Source organism: Phascolarctos cinereus, unplaced genomic scaffold (assembly GCF_003287225.1).
Source record: "Phascolarctos cinereus isolate Bilbo 61053 unplaced genomic scaffold, phaCin_HiC Scaffold_5;HRSCAF=322, whole genome shotgun sequence".
In the NCBI taxonomy this organism is placed as follows: domain Eukaryota; kingdom Metazoa; phylum Chordata; class Mammalia; order Diprotodontia; family Phascolarctidae; genus Phascolarctos; species Phascolarctos cinereus.
Window position 1 is genome coordinate 376,575,461 of NW_027555958.1, and position 22,958 is coordinate 376,598,418.

General features: G+C 39.5%; 1 protein-coding gene across 8 annotated transcripts; it reads left to right on the forward strand.

Annotated features, from left to right (window-relative positions):
- The first annotated feature begins 13 nt into the window (after nt 1-13).
- On the forward strand, nt 14-20,296 carry RAB29 (RAB29, member RAS oncogene family). Of its 8 annotated transcripts, none has more exons than XM_078156369.1 (6): nt 16-610; nt 5,171-5,242; nt 5,686-5,867; nt 9,691-9,812; nt 10,112-10,209; nt 10,338-11,730. In XM_078156369.1, exons 1-6 carry the CDS (start codon nt 487-489, stop codon nt 10,343-10,345), a joined length of 606 nt encoding a protein of 201 aa, XP_078012495.1. In that variant the 5' UTR covers nt 16-486; the 3' UTR covers nt 10,346-11,730. The 8 variants fall into 8 exon arrangements, with proteins under 8 accessions (XP_078012496.1, XP_078012495.1, XP_020858737.1 ...); XM_078156371.1 differs by having other exon boundaries at nt 19-610; nt 10,148-10,209; XM_021003078.2 differs by having other exon boundaries at nt 17-610; nt 10,112-11,730.
- Nucleotides 20,297-22,958: the final 2,662 nt, after the last annotated feature.

A 22,958-nucleotide genomic window follows, 5' to 3' on the forward strand; every position in this document is an offset into this window, starting at 1 on the left:
TTCTCCCGCACGTGACGGGCAGGGGGTGGGCAGGCGAAAGGGTTGAGCAGAATCTGGACCTGGATTTGGACTTGGGTTTCTGGGAACTGTGGCCACTTCACTTCTCCGCTCAGTTCCTTTGCGTGCCACGGGCAGGCCTCCGTGGGTGGACTGAAGTTAGCCAGGACTTAGCCCTTCACTTGGGGGGACTCCGTGGCGGGATCCTGGAGCATCCTCCTTGGCCAACGGGGCTAGGTCGTGAGAGAGAAGAAAAGTGTAGGGTGGTGCAGAGAAGGGGGTCAGCTCGGCAGCCTTCGCTCTCCACGCCCCACCCAGGAAGCGTCTGTGGATGACTGCAAAGTTTCCCTTTTTTCGCTTTCTCATCAGTGTAAGCCCCACCGAAGTAAGCGCCGGAGAAGTTAAAGCAGTTACCGTAACTTGCAGACTCTCCCGCCCCGTCCTCACCCTTTGTGATTTCCTGTCTCATCTCCCTGACTCCTGCGGGCCATGGGCAGCCGAGACTACCTGTTCAAGGTGCTGGTGGTGGGAGACGCCGCAGTGGGCAAGACGTCTCTCGTCCAGAGGTACTCCCAGGACAGTTTCAGCAAACACTACAAGTCCACCGTGGGAGGTGAGAGGCAGGTCGGGGAGAGGGACAGCCTAACCCAGGTCTGGAAGCCCGTTCTGTTCCCAGCTCGGGATGGTGGGTTGGAGCAGGTGTCTTTAGAGATAGGTAACTTGTGGCCGAGGTGCAGAAGTGGATTGATTTGGGTAATAACTTACTTGGCTCAGCTGGTGAAGGTGAATCGCCAAGGGGATACAGTGGGAAGGCGGTTCAAGTAGTTGCTAAGTTTTCGAAGTCTGACATTAGCCAAGCCTCTTTCTGGGGGCCTCTCTGATTTTTAGGGCCAGACGTATTTTTATATTACATTCAGGGAGTGTAGAAGGCAGCTGAACTGCTTTTGGAAAGGGCACTGGTTAACTAATAATAACAGCAGCATACTTTTATGTAACTAGCCTGTGAAGGAGGGTAATACAAATAATATCATCCCCGTTTTACAGACTAGAAAGCCAGAGGTCAAATCACTTATCCCTGTCCAAGAAGCTGGGACTAAAACTCTGGTTCCAAAGCATACACAGTCTTCCCACTTCCCCGCAATTCCTTTTCCTAGCCAGGGCTGCTGTCATACCACACAAAGGGGTCTCTGGCCCTCTGAGAGCATCGCTCATAGAAATGGGGAAGGTCAGAGAGTGTGGGTGAACTAAGGAGATTGAGTGGAGGTGTAATGATTCCTAGAAAGGCTTTCAGAGAGGTGAAGGATCTTGTAGCTTTGCTCTAGGAATGGGTCATGAAATAATTCACCACCCTTCCCCCACCCAGAACACTTTTGTGAGGTTTAGCCTTGTATTGCCCAGGATATAGACTCGGAGTTATTTGAAGAGGATTTAGAGAGATATACAACTTCACTCCTCAGAAGAGCAGGAGGGTAAGAAGAGAGTGAGTGCTCACCAACAGTTAATTTCTCTCTAGTGGCATATGTACTCAACCAGGGTTCTGAAACTGATGTCTGTCAACAGAGATGCTTTTTATTTCATGGGAAAGGATGCATCTATGTAGCAGGCAGAAGAGGGGACATATTTCTTAGAATGCTGTCCCTGTCTGAGGGACTTTTTTATCCTAATTCTAAAAAAATTATAAATGTAGTGGTTCAGATTGAAACCCTTCGTGTTTATCAAAGTAGAACCAAATAAACTAACCAAACAGCAAACATATTTGCATATGCTGTGTGTCCCTTCCTAGGTAGTTCACAAGTTTCTCTTAGCTTTGTTTTTGTTGTTCGGTCACGTCAGACTCTTTGTGACCCCGTTTGGGGCTTTCTTGGTAAAGATACTGGAGTGATTTGCCATTTCTGTCTCCAGCTCATTTTATAGATTAAAAACCAAGGCAAACAAGGTTAAGTGACTTGCCCAGGCTCACATAGCTAGTAAGTGTCTGAGGCCAGATTTGAACTCATGAAGATGAGTCTTCCTGACTTCAGGCCCTGTACTCTGTTCCACTGTGCTACCTAGCTGCCCTGAGCTTTGTTAAACATATATTTTAGCTTTACTTAGTAAACATTTACCTAAATGTGTGACTAATACATCTTTAAAGCAGTTTCTGTACTGAGAGTGTCCATGATGGAAACCCCAATCTGGAGATAAACAGAATTGTCACATAAAATTGGAGTGACTACAAATTAATATTTGGGACAGGAAACAGACCTGTGATTTCATTGGGATAAGGAGTTTCCAGGTAAGGAAACTCTCTTCCACCTGTAGTCTTCAAAAGCTGCCCAGAGTACTGGGAGGTTAAGTGACTTGCCCAATGTAACACAGACAGAATATGTAAGAAATCTAACTTGAACCCAGGTCTTCCTGGATTTGAGGCCAGCTCTCTATCCACTATACCAGGGGTGTCAAACTCAAATAGAAACTAATCCTGTGGGCTGCGTATTGACTTAGAAAATGAAAAAAAAACAATTAACATTAGCTGTGTCGTATTTTTATAATTTTGTTTAACATTTCCCAATTACATTTTAATCTAGTTTAGATGCACTGGGGAGTCTTGCAGCCTCTGAGTTTGACACTACTGCACTATATCATGCTACCTCATGTTATTATTAAAATATAATTTAATTTTAATCACATTAAAATAGATCTTATCTCTAGACAGGGAGTTTTATCAATATAGGAAATTCCTGGTATGGAAACTCCTTCCAATGCATATCAGCTATTCATTAACCAATCAACAAGTATTTATTGAGTGCTATTCAATAAATTTAGGCATGGTGCTACTCCCGGGGAATAAGTACAAAGGATGGAATAATTCCTACTTGCAAAGAGCTTGGATTCTTACCTGTCATTTACAGAGGGTTGCCTGAAAGGTGGAGCCTGCATATGTCAGAAACCAGACTGGAACTGCCAGGGAGACCTTCCTGACAAGGCTGATTTTTATCCTCTATTTCATGACGCCTCTTCCATATATGATGTCATCAATGTGTACAAGATTCTGGTTCTGCCAATCTCACTTAACTCCTTTCTTTCTTTTCTTCCTTTCCTTCCTTTCTTTCTTTCTTTTTCCAGTTGGGGTTAAGTGAATTGCCCACAGTCACACAACTAGTAAGTTGGTAAGTGTCTGAAGCCAAATTTGAACTCAGGTCTTCCTGACTCCAGAGCTGGTACTCTATCCACTGAGCCACCTAGCTGCCCCATGCTGATTTCTTTCTAATGTGAATTTTAGAAGTATTTTAATTCTGATTGATCAGGCGTTATTGTCTGAAGTGTCTGCTGTAAAGGGATGACAAAGATAAAACAAACCTGGGGGCAAGCAGGTGCATCCAAGTCAATGGTTGGTAATCCCATGGTCCCTTTTCCCATCCCCCTGTAATTAGAGCCCTATGTTTCATGACTCTTGATTGAAGAGTACAGATAATAATAATAATTAGCGGTTGCTCCAATTTTTCCTCAACCAGAAAATGGAGTTCATATATTTAGAGAACTGGAAGGGACCTCAGAGGCCATTTAATCCAAACTCCTCAATTTACAGATGAGGAAACTGAGGCTAAAAGAAGTAACTTGCCTGCGGGCATAAAAAAAGTAACAAAAGTTTGGTATTCAGACCCAGGTCTTCTAACTCCAAATCTGGCTCTCTTTCCACTGTAGTGCACTGCCCACGTTCAGCAAGTCAGTCACCTACTGTGTGCTGGGGTTACAAACACAGAACAGTCCCTGCCCTCCAGGAGCTTATGGTCTGGGGGGAGGGGAACAATATGTACATGGATTAGTAGATGTAAAGTGATTTTTTGGTGGATTAGGAAGAGGAGTTGAATAACAACTGAGGGGATTAGGAAAGACCTTTTGGAGGAAGTGACCAGGGCAATTATTGAAGGGAGCTTGGTCTTCCCAGGAGTAGAGGTAGGAATGAAAAGCATTCCAGCATGGTCACAGGCACAGAGGCAGGAGACAGGACATCCCGTACAGGGAGCAGCATAGAGGCTAGTTTGGATCAAGGGAGTAATGTAAATAAAATCAGTCTGGAAGGAGAGGATGAAGTTATTTTAGGAGGGCTTTAAAAGCCAGAGAGAAGAGTTTGTCTTTAATCTTGGAGGAAATTGGGAGCCATTGAAGCTTCTCAGCAAGGGGGGGGGGGGATATGGTGAAACCTCTGCTTTTAGGTATATCAATTTGGCATCTGTGTAGAAGACTGATTGGAAAGAGGATTGACTTGACCAATTAGAAAGCTATTACAGTAGCCCTGGCCAGAAGTGGTAAGGGGGTCAATGGAAGTAGTGACTTTGTGAGTGGAGTGGAGAGATGAGGGCAGATGCAAGCGACATTGGGAAGGTAGATGGGACTTGGCTTCTGATTGACTAGAGGGGGTGTGGGAGAGGGAAGGATTGAGAGTGACTCCAAGGTTGTGAACCTGGACAGAATAGAATGGTGGATTTTGTAGATGAAAGATAATGAGTTGGAGTTTGTGATGCCTATGGGAAATTCAGATAGGGATGCCCAGCAGGCAATTGGTGGTACAGGGTTAGCACTTAGGAGAGAAATAAGTTATGGAGATTCATATTTGGGAGTCATCTGCATAGAGGTGATGAGTGAACTCACCAGAACTGATGAGATTACCTAAAGAGAATATAGAGAAAAGACAGAGCTTTGGAGTATACCTATCCATGACATGGTTGATGATTCAGCAAAGAAGATGTTTGCTGGGGTTGGCATCTGACTGAATACCTTTCAGCAGTTATCCCAAATTTGGGGGGCAGCTAGATGCTGCAGTGGATAGAGCACCAGCTCTGGATTCAGGAGGACCTGAGTTCAAATTCGGCCTCAGACACATAACACTTACTAGCTATGTGACCCTGGGCAAGTCACTTAACCCCATTGCCCAACCCTCAAAAAAAGAAAAAGAAAAAGAAAAGTAGTTATCCCAAATTTCCCCTCTCCTCTCTTACTGTCCCATATGTTTTGAAGGTTTGACTTCTTTCTCTCTCTGTCTCTCTCTCACTTTCTTTCTCTGTCTGTCTCTCTCACACACACACACCACACACACACACACACACACACACACACACACACACCCCACACACACATACCCACACACATACCTGTAGTCCTTGAGATTTAATTTTTGGTTGGGATTTTGCAGTGGACTTTGCTCTGAAGGTTGTCCAGTGGTCCGATTCAGAAATGGTGCGGCTCCAGCTATGGGATATTGCAGGTAAGTAGGAAAAATAATACCATTAGGAGTAGGGATGGGGAAGAAATCTGTTTTACTTGAGTATCCTCAGAGGGAACAGGCTTGGTGGCAAAATCAGAAACAGATTTTAAAAAATGAAAAGCAGTGCAGAATCTTCGGAAACTTGAAGACTTGTGAAACTGGAAATTTTATCTCTGAAATGACCGCATTGACCTTTATTTCTGTGATTAAATAAGGTCCAATTAGACAAGTGTCCTTATCACAGCAGGCTGTCTACCTCTGCAATAATCAAAGAAATATTCCCCCTTCCTGGCTTTTCATCTGTCAGAGCAGAAACACAAAATAGAATTGCTATGAGCAGCTGTGTGCTCCAACAGAAGTTGATTGAAGAAGGGAAGTAGAGGCCTTAGGATGGTCTTAAGCACTACCCCTTTGATAACCAAGTATCTCTTGCTTCCTGCCAGGCCAAGAGAGATTCACCTCCATGACTCGTCTGTACTATCGGGATGCTTCAGCCTGTGTCATCATGTTTGATGTCACCAATGCCACCACCTTCAGCAACAGCCAGAGGTGGAAGCAAGACTTAGATTGTAAGCTCACATTGCCCAGTGGGGAGCCTGTGCCCTGCCTGTTATTAGCCAACAAGGTATGTGTGTGTGTGTGTGTGTGTGTGTGTGTGTGTGTGTGTGTGTATACAGCTCAGAGAAATGTGCTTTATCACTTTTTTTTTTGAAGCAATTGGAGTTAAGTGACTTGCCCATGGTCACACAGCTAATAAGTGTCTGAGGTCAGATTTGTTTAGAGCCATTTTTTTACAGGTATTTGGAGGGGTTTAGGTGAGAGCTCAAGCAAGTCACTGCTTTTACTCTGCCATCTTGGCTCCTGAGATCAGATTTGAACTCGGGTCCTCCTGACTCCAGGGGTGGTGTTCTATCCTCTGCACCACCTAGCTGCCCCTACTTTATCACTTTATTTATGATCAGAGAGATGTCATGGCTGGCTTACTTGGTAATTTTGGACTTCTAGGACAGGTACAGTCATCTGGTATTAAATTGGCAGATCTGGGCGACAGTATCTAACAAAGTTTTTCATGCTATTCTTTTGGAAAACGTGGAGAGAAAGGCTGGAGGAGGGTACAGTTAGAATGACTGAGATCTCATTAAATGGCTGGATCCAAAGAGTAATTCTTAGTGGTTTGATGTCATCCTGGAACGACGTCTTAAGTGGAGTGCCACAGGGATTTGTGTTCGACCCTGTGCTGTTTGACATTTTCACCAGTAGCTTGAAAAAAAAAAAGCATAGATGGCAGACTCATTAAATTTGCCAATGATACAAAGCTGGGAGGGATAGCCGTGTCACTGAATGACAGCTAAGAAGATAAAATTTAATAGAGATGAATATAAATTCCTATAAACTTGGGTTCAATAAGTTAACTTTACAAATACAAGATGGAAGAGGCATAGTTAGATGCAGTTTAGTGGACTACAAACTGAATATGAGTCAGCAGTGTGATGTAGCAGCCAATAAAACTAATATGAGCTTGGACTGCATTTTTTTAAAAAATTCTTTTTTATTGTAAACTTAATAGTCATCAACAAATATGAATAGTATACAAAGAAGAACAAAAAAGATAAAGTATAAGTTAAATTTAACACAGTAACAAAATTGCCCTTTTAAAATGTTTGTGTCCCTTTTAAAATTTTTGGTTTTTTTAAATGTTTTATATATTATATTGATGTCCCAATCGTTCTTGCCTTTCCTTTTTTTTTTTTTTTGCATCTCTATCACTAACTCTTCCCCCTCCTCCCCACCTTCCCAACTAATGGACACCTTCCTTCGTAACAAATAAACACAGTCAAACAAAACAAATCCACATATTGGCTAAATTCAAAAATGCATGTCTTCTTTTGTACCTCTAGTCCATCACCTCTCTGTAAAGAGATGGGCAGCTCATTTCTAAAATATATAGAGAATTAAGTCAAATTTATAAGAATATAGGTCATTCCCCAACTGATAAATGGTCAAAGGATATGAACAGGCAGTTTTCAGATGAAGAAATTAAAGCCATCTATAGTCATATGAAAAAAATGCTCTAAATCACTATTGATTAAAGAAGTGCAAATCAAAACAACTCTGAGGTACCATATCACACCTATGAGATTGGCCAACATGACAAAACAGGAAAATGATAAATGTTGGAGAAGATGTGGGAAAATTAGAACACTAATAAATTGTTGAGGAAATTAACCATTTTAGGAGAGCAATTTGAAACCATGCCCAAAGGACTATTAAAATGTGCATGTCCTTTGACCCAGCAATAGCACTTCTAGGGCTATATCCCAAAGAGATCATACAAACGGGAAAAGGACCCATATGTACAAAAATATTTATAGCAGCTCCTTCTGTGGTGGCAAAGAACTGGAAATTGAGAGGATGCCCGTCCATTGGGGAATGGCTGAACAAGTTGTGGTATATGAATGTCGTGGAATACTATTGTGCTATAAGAAATGATGAACAGGCTGACTTCAGAAAATCCTGGAAAGACTTGTATGGTCTGATGCTAAATGAAATGAGTGGAACCAAGAGAACGTTGGACACAGTAACAGCCACGTTGTGTGACGACTAATATTGATAGACTTAACCCTTCTCAACAATACAAGGATGTAAAACATCTCCAGAGGCCTCATGATGGAAAATGCTATCCACATCCAGAGAAAGAACCGTGGAGTTTGAATGTAGATAGAAGCATACTGTTTGCTATTTTTTTTCTTTCTGTTGTGTTTTGTTTACTCTTTCCGCTGGTTCCTCCGATTGGTTCTAATTCTTACCTACAACATCACTAATGTGAAAATATGTTTAATAGGAATATATATGTATAGCTTATATCAGATTGCACACCATCTAGAGAAGGGAAGTGGGAAGGGAAGGGGAGAAAAATTTAAAACTCAAAAGCTTATGGAAGTGATTGTTGATAATTCAAAATAAATTAATTAAAAATTAAAAAATAAAAAGAGATGGGCAGCCTGCTTCATCATCATTCTTCTGAACTCATGATGGAGCACTACACTGATCAGAGTTCTGTAGTTGAAGGGTAATGGGACCATAGGATCATAGATTTAGAATTTGAAAAAGGGACCCGAAGGGCCACCTCATCCAACCACCTCATTTTATAGACAAGGAAACAGAGGGTCAGAGAGTTTCGGCGGCTTGGTGCCGTATTTACTAGGCCACACAACTTCTTTCAAAAGTGTTTCCCTTGGGGAGGGGGCAGCTAGGTGGTACAGTGGATAGAGCACCGGCCCTGAAGTCAGGAGGACCTGAGTTCAAATCTGGCCTCAGACCAAATACTTGACACTTACCAGCTATGTGACCCTGGGCAAGTCACTTAACCCCAATTGCCTAAAAACAAAAACAAAAAAAATTTCCCTTGGGTTGCATTATGTGAGCTACAGCTTCCAAGAATAATGAGGTGGTAATGGTTCCTTTGGACTCTGCCCTAGTCAGACTTGTTCTTGTTCAATTGTTTCAGTCATGTCTGACTCTTTGTGACCCTGTTTGGGGTTTTCTTGGCTGGAGTGGTTTGTCATTTTCTTCTCCAGCCCATTTTACAGATGAGGAAACTGAGGCAAATAAGGTTAAGTGATATGCCCATAGGTCACACAGCTACTAAGAGTCTGAAGCCAGATTTGAACTTGGGAAGAGGAATCTTCCTGACTCCAGGCTCAACACTCTATCCACTGAGCCACCTAGTGCCCTCCCTGGTCAGACTACATATGGAAAATTATGTTTTGTTCTAGGTGACAATTTAGGAAGGACATTGATAAGTTGGAGAATGTTCAGAGGCAGTCAACTAGGATCATGAAGGGCCTTGAGTCTATACGAGGATTAGTGAAGAAACTGGGACTGTTTAGCTTGAAGTAGAGAAGACTTGGGCGGGGGAGAGGTGGGGGCGGATGTACATGATAGCTGTCTTCAGGTGTTTTAAAGACTGTCATGTAGACTCTCTATTCTACATGAATAATTAAACTTGTTAAATTAAAATTAAGCTTGTTCTTTTTATCCGGATGCAGAAATCAGAAGTTACAGAGAATCAAATTTAGGCTTCATATCCAGTTATTTTTCCTGATCATTGGAATGGGCTGTCTTAGTAGGTAATGGGCTGCAATGAAATCTTTCATGGAGGAACTTCAAGGAAAGTGACCATTTGTTGGGTATGTTCTAGGGGATGTTCCTTTTCCCACACAGGTCAGACTAGATGGCTTCTGTAGTCCTAACTCTAAAATTCTGGGATTCTGAGCCTAGGATCCTAGGTTCCTTTCAAAGATCTCTGAAGGAAGAGAGTTGCCCTAGAGTTCTTTAGTGGCATTCTGAGTGTTGAGTCCATGTGGCGGGATTAATGCAATCATCTGAGTAATGCTTTTCTAACTGTGAACCTTATGACATTTCCTTGTCTTCCTTCACTTGCACAGAGTGACCTATCCCCTTGGGCAGTGACAAGGGACCAGATTGACCGGTTCAGCAAAGAGAATGGTTTCACTGGCTGGACTGAAACATCAGTCAAGGAGAACAAAAATGTTAATGAAGCTATGAGGTAAGTAGGTACTGATTCTCTGCTGAAAGTAGGATTCTTTCCCATCTCTCCCTTAGTCATACTTCCTCCTATCATCTCCACCTGTTCTGTGCTTCACTTGTGCCAGGGGCCCTGCAAGACAGGGTCAGGAGGAACACATTAGAACAATAACTTCTCAAGATCAGAGACTCTCTCTTCTCTCCTTAAGGTTCCTAGAATGTCATCAAGCAGACCTCTCATCTTTTTTTTCTGGACAGTGATGATGATTTTAAAAAAAGGAATAATTTGGAATGTCTGCCTTTTCTCTTTTTCTGCTTCAGCCTGCTCCTCAGTCTGACTTCTAGTTTATTTCCTAGAGTCCTTATTGAACAGATGATGGCCAATACCAGGGAAGGCAGCACATCTCTGCCCACACAAGGTGACTACATCAACCTGCAAACAGTATCCACACCTGGCTGGACCTGCTGTTAATTGTGTGCAGCTTTCTCCTTATCTTGAATGGGGAAGGTCTGACCATCTCTTTGTTTTCCTTCCCTATCCACCCAGCTGCCTAATTAAGAACTTGTGATGAATCTTCTACTGAGAAAACACCAGCCTTATTACTTTAGAGCATTTTCTTCTGACCCAGCAGGCTGACACTTCGTTACTCAGACAAGACCTATAAGTACCTGTGTATATTTCTGCATTGCTTGGATATCTGCTCTGAGTTACTCCCATGGCACAGGTTGTATGTCCCAGGTGGTGGGTTCAAAGGAGGGCCCTTTATGCCCCTTTTCATAAGACCTGATTGGAATGTTATTGGAGTAAGTGTAGATGGAAGAAAGCACACTTTTTCATCATGAACTACAACTGTTCTTCAGGCTATCATCCCATGAAGGCAATATCCTGACTTCAGACCAAGAGAACAAAGATCAAGATGTTTTCTTGCCAAACTCTTTTGTGGGTCACTACTTTTGTCGTTCTGGACTTTGGATTTAAGCGTCTAACTCTTGTGTGGCTGTCTGCAGACTTGAAACAACTCTAGAAGTCCTTGTGTTGTATTTGTGGTTTTAAAAAGGCTCTGAAATCAGGATGGGCTTTCTCTCTTTCTCTCCTTAACAGTGGTGGAACTTTTAATCCATCTGTCCTGTGTGATGAGAGTATCTCTCTTCCTAAATATAGACATGGAGGAAATGACTAGGAAGTCTTTCTGGGGTCTTTTTACTCATGATAGAAGAGTACAGTTTTACAGACTGACTGGTTAATGAGGAACCTGATGTTCATTCAACTCAGCAAAAAACATTAGTTGGCTATGATGTGCTTCTTGCATAGAAATGGGATTTTGAAGTCCCCTAAGTCTGAAAGAAGGAGGAAATAAAGGGAAGGGGAGAAGTGAGCAAGACTGGCTTCTGAGGGGCTGCTTAGCTCATGGTATAAGGTTTATAGCTGTAGAAAGGTTGTATGGTCCTGGGGATAGGAAGGTTTACTATGTATGTAACATTAAGCACAAAAATCCCATGATTCTGTTTCAGGTCATAGTTCATTTCTGGATGGTTGAATCTTTCCATGGGATTGAAGTTTATAGAAATGCTCTTTGGGGTCAATTATCTGCTCAGGGCTAGAGCTGAGTGATGGGTCACAAGGGTGAAAGTGATGAACACAGAGGCCAAGAACCAGGGATAGAAAGAAGCCAAAACCTTTCCAAGAGAAATTTAATCCATTTAATACAATTTTTATACAATCCCTAGGTGCTTTCAAAGATTCCTTTTGTGTTCAATACATTTTGTTGACAATTGTGGGGATTCCTTTTGTACTATTATTCAAACAAGGTTTTTGACTGTGGTATTCTCAGATAAACATCATGTAATAGTCACCTTTTGTGAAGGAGAAATTTATTTTAATCTAGTCTATTGTCCTGAAAAATCACAATCAAATTATAAATAAAAGCCTCATGTGCTCATTTAGTAGTCATTGATTTTTAATGTGAATTTAAAATGCTTCCATTTACTAGATCAGTCTAGAGAATTATGAGAGTGGGAATATTTCTTTAAAAAAAACCCCAAAAACCTCAAGAAACGAGGATGTCTTCTCTGCCTTACCTGTTTACTCCCACGTTACAAGTAAGTATCTTGAGAATATTCAGTAATTGGAACATTTTTTCCAACAATTACTTGGCCATTTAACATAAAAATCAATCACATTTTGCCAAAGTAGAATATGGAAATAATGCTGACTCTGCTTTTCTCTCCCATTTGCTGACATAGAGTTTATCTGTCCTTCACACACATTGCTAGAGGCAGCCAGCTAGCACATCTTGGTTCTCTCACCCAATCAGTGTACAATGTACAAGCCTGGAACTAATTGGGGAAGGGATGGAAAGAATACTGCTCTAATACCTTAACGAATTGCTTAGTCTCCCTAACATTCTTCCTATCCACAAAAAATGGGAGATAGTGATAACATAAGCAAGTAGAATTGGGTAAAGGAGAATTATAGTGATTGGAAATGTGAATATAGCTCTAATTATATTCAATTACTTTGAAGCTACCTTCTGGTCTATAATATGAGGGGTACTGTTTAGAGCACAGAGGCTGTTATTGCCCTCCCCCCAAAGGGAGTCTGTATTTGAGGCAAGGTGCTGGTGTTAGGCCATCATTTTTTGGCCACAGGTAAGTGTCATTGCCATTTATGGCCCTCTGAATCATAGAAAGGAAACCAAGTGAAGGGGAACAATGAACAATGTTGAAGTAGAAGACAAGCAGAAAGCACACCTGTGCCATGGGAAGACCCTTCCAAAGAAGGGCTCAGCCCAGGTGTGCATTCTTGGCCATCCCACTCTATCCCCAGCTGCCTCCAACTTTCTCCAGGGTGATGCTAATTTTTTTGCCGATGGTAAATTCATTTGACCAAAATGGCCAAATGCCCGAGTCAACACTTGTCGTCTCCCTGGGGCATCGGCATCCAACTTCATGCCCTCATTCTGTTAAAACCAACAAGATGACATTATTCCAAGGTAGTTTCTCTACAGCACGCCCTCTGGTTATGGCCAAGAAAACTCCCTTCATCAGACATGTCTGGGTGACGTGTTGTCCTTCATGTCTCCTGAATAACTTCTATTCACTCCAGGTCGTGTTCCCTCTGTCCAAAGGCTGCTATCCTAGTTTTCCTTCCATTTTTAAAGTTTGTTCTGCCTTGATGTTTCTAGGAGGTGATTTGCACTTAAGACATCATTTGAGGCCATGATTGGAAATGGTTCCTTAGGTCAGGAGAATCTAGAATGCTGCTATGGTATCATGTAAACATCAGTGTGCTCTGATCAGACCCCACAAGAGAACAATCTTATTTTCCTTGCGCATTCTCATACCACGGATGAAAAAGGAATATTCAGTAGCCATGTAGGTAATTTTAGCTATTAAAGACAAATGACTCCCACATCCTATGAAAGAATGAATAGCACAGCAAGAGAAAACAGAAAATATCTATTGGAGAGCTGTCAGCACACATCTTTGACTTTCATGTGAAAGCCAGAAACATTTCCTATGCTTTTTACCCTGTTTTTTAATTTTTTCCTAATAAATTAAAAAATCTTTATTTTTCTTTGGCTTTTTAGCATAATCTGAATTCATAGAATTAGAGGATTTAGAGCTGGATGAGACCTCAGATCATCTCTTCCAGTTTCCTTATCTGAGGTCATGTACAACCCCTTTGTTTAACAAATTAGGAAACTTAACTATGTTGAAAAGTGACCTACTTGTCCAAAGTCACATAGGTTTTAAGTAGCAAAATAAAAAATTGAACTTGAGTCTTCTGGTTCCAAATCCAGTTCTCTTCCCACTACAAGCTGACCTTATGAGCTATAGTTGAAGTGTTCTGATATATTAGCTAACATGAACTGTACATGATGCTTTCCAAGGCAAACAGGGATTCCTGCTCCTTTTGGTGGAGGACAACATGTTGATCGGATCAAACTCCAAAATATTATAGAACCTTCCAAATGAGACCCATAATTATTCAAAGGAGTTTGATCCATACTGACCGGATCAACTAGATAAAGTAATGCTATTGTTCATAATACAATATATAATTGTTTAAACAACCTCTAGGGCTTACCCATCTTCAATGGATGACACATTTGGACCAGAATTGGATAGAAGGAGATGAGAGAATTCAATTTGCTGTTTAGTCATTTCACTCATGTCTGACTCTTCATGACCCCATTTGGGATTTTCTTGGCAAATGTACTGGAGTATTTTGCTATTTCCTTCTCCAGCTTATTTTACAGATGGGGAAACTGAGGCAAACAGGGTTAATTGACTTGCTCAAGCTCATACAAACTAAGAGGTGTCTGAGGTCCCATTTGAACTTAGGTCTCCCTGACTTTAAGTCTGGCTCTTTATCCACTGCACTGCCTAGCTATCCTTTTTAACCAATACCAGATATTTTTGATAACTAGTTTGAAGTCCAGAAGTGCTATTCCCCTTTTGTACTTAATTTTTTTCGGCATGTCTCTTGATATTCTAGATTTTTAGTTTTTCCAATTGAATTTTATCATCTTATCAAGTTCTGTAAAGTATCCTTTTAGTAATTGGATTGGTATGACATTAAAAATATAAATTAAATTTCGTAGTATTGTCATTTTTATTATATTGGCATGGCCTACCCATGAGCACTGAATATTCCTCCAGGTATTTAATTTGTTCTTAATTTCTTTAAGGAGCACTTTTTAGTTTAATCTATATAATTATTTTGTATACTTTGGAAAGTTAATCCCCAGATATTTAAATCATTTTTTAGTTATTTGGAATAGGATATTGCTTCTTGTGTTTTGTTATTGTTATGTAGAAATGCTAACTATTTTGAGGATTTATTTTGTGGCCTACAATTTATGTCTTTGCTGATTCCTTGGGATTTTCCAAGTGCTGATGATAATGATGGTTTACTTGGAAAATATAAGATAAGACTATCTCCTTTTTACCTGTTACTTTAATTTCTTTCTCTTGTCTTGTTGCTGGCATTTCCAGGACTATATAAAATAATAGGAGGGAGAGTGAGCATCCTTGCTTCACTCATATTTATTGGAAAAGGTTCTAGAATTGTCCCCATTGCATATCATTCTTGCTGTTAGTTTTAGATAGATGCTTTATATATGTTTTTTTTTTTAAAAAAAAGGTCTCTGTATGCCTATACTTTGTAGAGTTTTTAGTCTAAAAGAGTGTTGATGTCAAAGACTTTTTCTGCATCTATTGAAATGAACATGTGGTTTGGGATATCTTGGTTTTTAATATGATTGATCGTGTTAATTGTTTTCCTAATATTGAACCATCCTTGCATCCTTGATATAAATTCCACTCTGTCATGATGAATGATTTCTTGGATAAATTGCTCTTTGATAGAAATTTTGTTTAAAATTTTTGAGTCAGTGTTCATTAATGATGTACATTTATAGTTTGCTTTCTATGTTTTCTTTCCCTGGTTTTTAAATATTAGGACTATATTTGTCTCATGAAAGTGTTCTGGTAAGGTACTTTCTTAATTTTTCAGAATAATTTGTAAAATATAGGCACTAACACTTACTAGCTGTGTTTGCCTCAGTAAATGTAAAATGAGTTGCAGAAGGAAATGGCAAACCACTCCAGTACCTTTGCTAAGAAAACCCTAAACGGCATCACAAAGAGACGGACATGGCTGAAATGACTGAATAATAACAACAACAACATGGGTACTAACTGTTCATTAAAAGTTTAATTGCATTTTCCTGTGAATCTATCAGGGCCATGAAATTTTTCTTTGGTAGTTCCTTTACAACTAGAGCTATTTCCTTTTCTGAGACTGCATTATGTAAAATCTCTATGTGGTATTCTGATAGTTTGAGTATTTTATATTTTTGAAGGTATTCCATTATTTCTTTGTGTTTTTAATTTTGTTAGTATATAACTGCAAAATTTGTTCTGATTTTTAAAAATTTCTTCTGGCTTTGCTGTGATTTTACTTTGCTCATTTGCTATTTTATTGATGTGATTTTTCTGCTTCTTTTCAATCGGATTAGCTAAGGGTTTATCAATTTTATTAGTTTTTTTTTAAAGAACTAGTTTATCATTCCTGTGGGGTTTTTTATTTTCAGTTTATGTTTCCCTTCAAATTTTAAATATCTCCTCTTTATGCTTATTATTTGTTAGCTTTTTAAATGCATTTTTAGTTAATTAATCCTCTTCCCCCCCCCCACCATTTTGTTAATATGTGTTTGTAAGTATATGATTTTGCCCCGAGGACTGCTTTAGCTGCATTCCAGAAATTTTGGTATATTATTTCATCATTATCATTTCCTTTTATATAGTTGTTAATTGTTTCCATGATTTGTTCTTTGACTCACTCATTATTTAAGATTTCATTGTTAAGTCTCTATGTGGATCTTTATCATTTGTTTGTGGTCCCTGAATCATTTTCTATTTTTATTGCATTATGGTCTGTACAGGTTGTATTAACTATTTCTACCTTTTTATATTTGTTTACAATATCTCTGTATCCTAGTACATGGTCAGTTTTTGTAAAAGTTCCATGTGCTACTGAGAAATATGTATATTCTTTTGCTATCAGATTTAGAAGATGCCATAAATTTTTAAACTCTACTTTCTCCAATAATTCATTCAATTCCATATTTTCCTTTTTGTTTATCTTCTTTTATACTTATCTAAAACTGAGAGGATATATTGTATTCTTCTGTCACTTTTGTGTTATTGTCTATGTCTTCTTGAAGTTCAGATAATTTTTCTTTAATGAATTTGGATGCTAAGGCATTTGGAACATATAAGTTTATTACTGGCATTGGTTTGTTATCTATGGTTTCTTTCAGCATAATATAGTTTCTTTATTCCTTTTTATTTTTTGAACGTTTGTTTTTGCTTTCTCAGATATCATGATTGCAAACTCCCGCATTTTGGGGTTCACTTGATATGTAGTACAATTTTTCATCCCTTCAGTTTTATTTTGTGTATGTCTTTATTTTTAAATGTGTTTCTTATAAGCAACAAATTATAGGATTTTGTTTTCCTATTCAATGTGTCATTCTTTCAAATTTTATTGGATTATTTAATCCGTTCATAATTAAAGTTATGAATTAGGTTCATATGTTCTTCCATCTGTCTTTAATATTGGAGTTTTCTTCCAAGTTATAATTTTTTTCCCTCTCTTCCCTTGTAAACTCTTGATTTGACCCCAGCACATCATACATTTCTCTCTATCCCCCTGTTTCCCTCATCCCCCACTTTAGCTACCCTCCCATGTTGTAATGTGCTACCAAAAAAAAAATCAAAAACTCAAAGCCAACATTGATTCAGCTATAAGGCAGGGCATTGCCAAGTTCTGTCCAAATGTCTCATGCTGTGTTACCTCCATCTGACTTCTGCTTTCATTCATCTCAGTTTCCTTGTGTATATTTAAAAAGAAATTTCTTTCTGGTCTCTCTGCTGTCATTATCTTGATGTTGATGTCCTTGGCTGCTATATTTATTCGCTCCTCCTGTATTTCTGTGGTTTGAGGTATTAGAGAAGCAAATAATTGCCTCAGTTCAGGTTTTCTTTCTAAAAATGTTCTAAATTTCACTTTATTATTGAACTTCCATCTTTTTCACATATAGTTAAGCTCAGATTTACAGGGTAGAGCACCCTGGGCTGCATCATGAACTCTGTTGCTTTTTTGGAGCTCATTATTCCATTACCTCTTAAGTTTCTAGTGAGTATAGAATAGTCTTGCATTATTTGAATGTCCTTTCCCTTTATATTTGAAGGTCTTTCTACTGATCTCCTGTAGAACTGATTGTTTCTTAATCAAATTGAATTGTTAAATTTAAGCATTATGTGTCTTGGAGTTTACTGCCTTGAATTTTTTCCCTCTGGGGATGATCTGTGAATTCTTTCTATTGAAATTTCATTTTCTATGTTCACAAGTTCTAGGCTATTCTCTTCTATTATTTCCTGCATGATGATATTAAAGTTTTTTGTCTGTCATGTTCTGCTGAAAGACCTATCATCCTTAGGTTGTCTCTATGCATCCTGTCTTCAAAATCTGTATCAGCTTTCAAAGTAAGCACATTTTCTTTTAATATTATTGGGTTTTGTTTTTGTTTTTTTGCTTCTCTTCTTCTAGATTGTCCTTCACTTCTGTGTATGTATTCCTGATCTATTGTTTTCTCTTTTGTTTCTTTGGTAAGGCTTGCCATTGAAGAGTCCAGTTTCTCTATTCTGTCTATTATTTTTTGCCATGCAGGCCATTAATTCTGTTCTCATGGTTCTCATTTCTCTTTTGAACCATTCAGAAATGGCGTATTTTGGTTCCATCTTCTTCTCAAATTCCACACTGCCTCCCCCCATCCATTGCCCCCAAACAAACACACACACACACACACACACACACACACACACAGAGATTTACACACACACTCTCACTGTATTAGGGGAGTGTTGTGACTACTTGCTTTGATTATACCAACTCCCCTGAACACACAATTATAGGAGACACATTTATATCTCTTCCTTTCCCCCACCAGGTATAGTACAGGCGATATCCCAAGGCAGAAGCTCTTTGAGGGCAAGGACTATTTCTTTTATTTGTCTTCCCAGTGCCTAGAAAGCATGGCGGACATTTGTCAAGACTCATTCTACTCAACAATTCTCTATTTCAGATCACCTCAGCATCATCTTCTATTCTCTCCTCTTTTACCCTAATATTGGAGGATGAAGTAGCTCCTCATCACTAATGCCAGCCCTTCTATTTGTACACGATCCTATCCCCTCTCAGGTCTCCCAGGAGCTTGCTCCTTCAATCATCCTATCTCTCTTTAATTTTCAACATCTCATCCACTGGCTCCTTTCCTGCTGCCCACACATATGAGCAAATCTCCCTCATTCTTAAAAAAAAATTGCCCCCCCAATCATCACCTCAAAGTATTGTCTTTTTTCCCCATACAAAGCCAAACTACTAGAAAAGGCTATTACATTCATTATGTCCACTTTTCACCTCCTTTTCATTTCTCAGTTCTTTGAAATCTGACTTCCATCCCCACCCCCTTACTGAAACTGTTCTCTCCAGTGTTACCAACAACTTCTTTATTTCCAAATCCAGTTTTTCTCAGTCCTTATCCTTCCTTACCTCTGCAACATTTGACACCGTTGATCATTCCCCATTCTATTTACTTTCCTCCCTGACATTTCTCTGTCAAAGTTCTCTCCCTCTCTGTTGCATAGATCCTTATTGGTCTTCTTTGCAGATTCATTATCCAAGCACCCCCAAGGCTTTGTCCTGGACCCTCTCTTCTTTTCTCCTTATACTCTCAATCAGCTCCCATGGATTCAATTATCATCTCTATGCAGATGTCCCCCAAATCTGCAGATCTAACACACACTCTGTCTCTGTGTCTCTCTTTCTTCCTTCCTTCCTTCCTTCCTTCCTTCCTTCCTTCCTTCCTTCCTTCCTTCCTTCCTTTCTCTCTCTCTCTCTCTCTCTCTCTCTCTCTCTCTCTCTCTCTCTCTCTCTCTCTCTCTCTCTCACACACACACATACACATATACAGTTCATATCCCTTTCCTGAACTCCAGTCCTACATCTCCAACTTCAATCACTCACTTAAGCTTTCTGTTGTATGTCCCATAGGCATCTCAAACTCAAGATGTCCAAAACACAACTCATTATCTTTCCTCCTATACTCACCTCTGTTCCCGAATTCTCTATTTCTATAAAGGATATCTCCATTTATTCTGTCACCTAGGTTGGCAGCTTAAATGTCATCTTTAATTTTTCACTTTCATTCATCAACCATATCCAATCAGTTTCCAGGTCTTAAGTTCTACTTCCTCAATACCTTTTTCATCTTTTCTCACCACTGGTCTTGCTTCTAGCCTTCATGGCCATCATCTGAAGAAGTGACTCCTGGAGAGAAGGGGCCAGCCATCCCCACTGTCAACTAACTGCCACACACAGGGTACATAACCCAACCTTGAGGAAGTAGCAAGGCATCTTGAGGTTGAGATAGGAGGTAGCAGGTGTCAGGCAAGTCAAACTGTCACCATCACCTTGACCACCATCTCCCCACAGATCCTGATGGAAATAGCCCAGGACCTTGAACACAAAAGCCTTGGGAGTAGTATTGTTTCCAGCCCAGTGCCCTCATACCTGTGGATCATATAGCCTGTGGAGATATAGCCTGGCAACTGCTCCTACAGAGGTCATCACCACAGCTTCCGAAGACCCAGAAAAGAAAGTTCTTCCCAGTTCTTCGCACTGTCAAATACTTCAACATCAGAAACTGATACAATTTTATCAGTGGAACTGGTATTAAAGAAGCAGCATTAATTTCTGCTTTGCCATTACTAAGGATGATAGGACTTTTCCATCTGACTTGCAGCTGAAAACTTCCTTATGTGTTGTTTCCCCCATTAGAATGTAAGCTCCTTAAGAGCAGGGACTTTTTAACTTTTCTATTCATATCCCCAACATATAGTAAGCACTTAATAAATATTTCATTCATTCATTCATTTCTCCCAAGACTTTATGACTGCTTTTTCTGGACTATTTCAGTAACAGCTTAATTGATCTTGCATCTAGTCACTCTCTTCTCCAATTCATCCTCCATAAACTGCCAAAGTGGTTTTCCTAAGGTGCAAGTATGATCGTGTAACTTGCCTGCTTAAGAAGCTACAGTAGCTCCCCTTTGCCTTTAGATTAAAATATAAACTCCTTTTTTTTTCTTAACATTTAAGCCCTTTATAATCTGACTTCAGCCTATATTTCCAGGGAGCTAGGTGGTGCATTGGATAGATCTTTTGAATCCAAAAGATCTGAGGTCAAATATGACTTGAGACATTTTCTAGCTGTGTGACCCTAGGCAGTCATTTAACCTCTCTTGGTCTCAATTTCTTCACTTATAAAATGGGGATAAAAATAGCACCTCCCTCCTATGGTTCTTGTGAGGATAAAATGAGATAACATTTGTATAATGTTTTACAAACCTTAAAGTACTATATAAATGCTAGTTATTATTACATTATTTCACACACACACACACACACACACACACACACACACACATCTTCTCTGGACTAGCAAATTTGTCCTATTTGCTGCATTTCCAGCCTCTCTGCCTTGGTACAGGCAATGGAATACTTTCCATACTTACCTCTGTTTCTTAGAACCCCTCATTCCTTCAGCTCAGTTCAAGTGCTACCTCTTTTCAGAAATGTTTCTGATTCCCCCAAGTGTTAGTGCTCACCAACAAATCACTGTGTATTTATTATATATACACACTTATCTATGGATGTCTTATAGCAACAAAATGTAAGATTCTTCCTTTTATTGATTTATTTGGATTTATCAACAATCACTTCCATAAGCTTTTGAGTTTTAAATTTTTCTCCCCTTCCCTCCCCACCTCCCTCCCCAAGAAGGCACACAATCTGATATAGGCTCTACATATACATTCCTATTAAACATATTTTCACACTAGTCATGTTGTAAGGAAGAATTAGAACCAATAGAAGGAAACACAAGAAAGAGGAAACAAAACAAAACAGAAGAAAATAAAAGAGCAAATAGTATGCATTCAAATAGTATGCATCTGCAATCAAACTCCATAGTTCTTTCTTTGGATGTGGACAGCATTTTCCATCATGAGACTTTTGGAGATGTCTTAGATCCTTGCATTGCTGAGAAGGGCTAAGTCTATCAAAATTAGTCATCGCACAACGTGGCTGTGTGTACAACGTTCTCCTGGTTCTGTTCACTTCACTCGGCATCAGTACATCCAAGTCTTTCCAGGTTTTTCTGAAGTCAGCCTGCTCATCATTCCTTATAGCACAATAGTATTCCATTCCATTCATATACCACAACTTGTTCAGCCATTCCCCAATTGATGGGCATCCCCTCAATTTCCAATTCTTTGTCACCACTGCAAGAGCTGCTATGAATATTTTTGTACATGTGGGTCCTTTTCCCATTTGTATGAAAATGTAAGATTCTTAAGGACAGCACCTTGTCTCACTGTTGTGTCTGCTGGATACAAACAACACCTAGTATAACATCCAGCAAAAGGTAGATGCTGAACGAATGTGTGTTGCTTGATCAGTAGGCATTTTTCTTGTTGACTCTAGGCCTGCCACTCTGTCCACTATGCCACCCAGCTGCCCAAAGTTGTTCAGTCATTTCAGTTGTGTCCCATTCTTCATGACTCCCATCTGGATTTTTTTTTGGCAAAGATACTGGAGTGGTTTGCCATTTCCTTCTCCAGCTCATTTTACAGATGAGAAAACTGAGGTAAATGGAGTTAAATGACTTGCCCAGGGTCACAAAGCTAGTAAGTTCAGAGGCCAGATTTGAACTTAGGAAGATGAGTCTTGCAGGCCCAGCACTCTATCCACCGTGCCACACAACCCTGCTAGTCCTCATGAAAGGAGTAGTTATGAAGGTGAGAGCAGAACTAGGACTGTAGGACATTGTATTTAATCAATCATATTTAGTATATATATAAATGTATTATATTTTCTCTTATCAGTGGCCTTCTTGGGGCATAAGCCTACTAAGAGAATCTCTGGATCAAAGATTTCTTGAAATAGGATGTTTAGGCTCTTTTTTGTTCATGGCTTTCAGGCAGTCAAATGAATCTTAAATATTTTCTCTTCAATCTGTTTTCCAGGTCAGTTGTTCTTACTATGAAATCCCTTATATTTTCTTCTATTTTTCCAGCCTTTTGACTTTATTTTAATATTTCTTGTTGTCCTGTGGAGTCGTTGACTTCTCTTCTTTCCATTCTAATTTTCAGGGAGTTCATTGATCGAGTGGAGTTTTGTACCTTTTGTGCCAAGCTGTTCATCCCCTTTCTAATTCTTTTTTCCATAGTACTCATCTGTTTTCCAATTTTTACCTCTAGTGCTCTCATATCATTGACAAAAAATTTTCAACTCCTAAAGAAAAAAAAAGCAAACTCTTGCTTCATCTCTTTTATGAATTCTAGTTGAGTTTGTGTCCAAGCTGTATTTTTCTTTGAGGCTTTGCTTATAGATGTTTTAGAGTCACTCTCTTTCTCTGGGTTTTTGTCTTGAGTGTCCCTGTCACTATACTAGCTTTTTGGGGGGTGAGATTTTTTTTTTTTATGCTCATTCTTCTAGCCTACTTTCTGACTTCAGGCTCAATGTTAGGGCCAGA

Bases quoted from the DNA above. Each gene is read 5' to 3' on its own strand.
- RAB29 (XM_021003078.2), top strand. From the start codon at position 487: ATGGGCAGCCGAGACTACCTGTTCAAGGTGCTGGTGGTGGGAGACGCC. The intron at 611-5,170 runs GTGAGAGGCAGG...GGGATTTTGCAG, and splicing joins CTACAAGTCCACCGTGGGAG to TGGACTTTGCTCTGAAGGTT. The intron at 5,243-5,685 runs GTAAGTAGGAAA...GCTTCCTGCCAG, and splicing joins CCAGCTATGGGATATTGCAG to GCCAAGAGAGATTCACCTCC.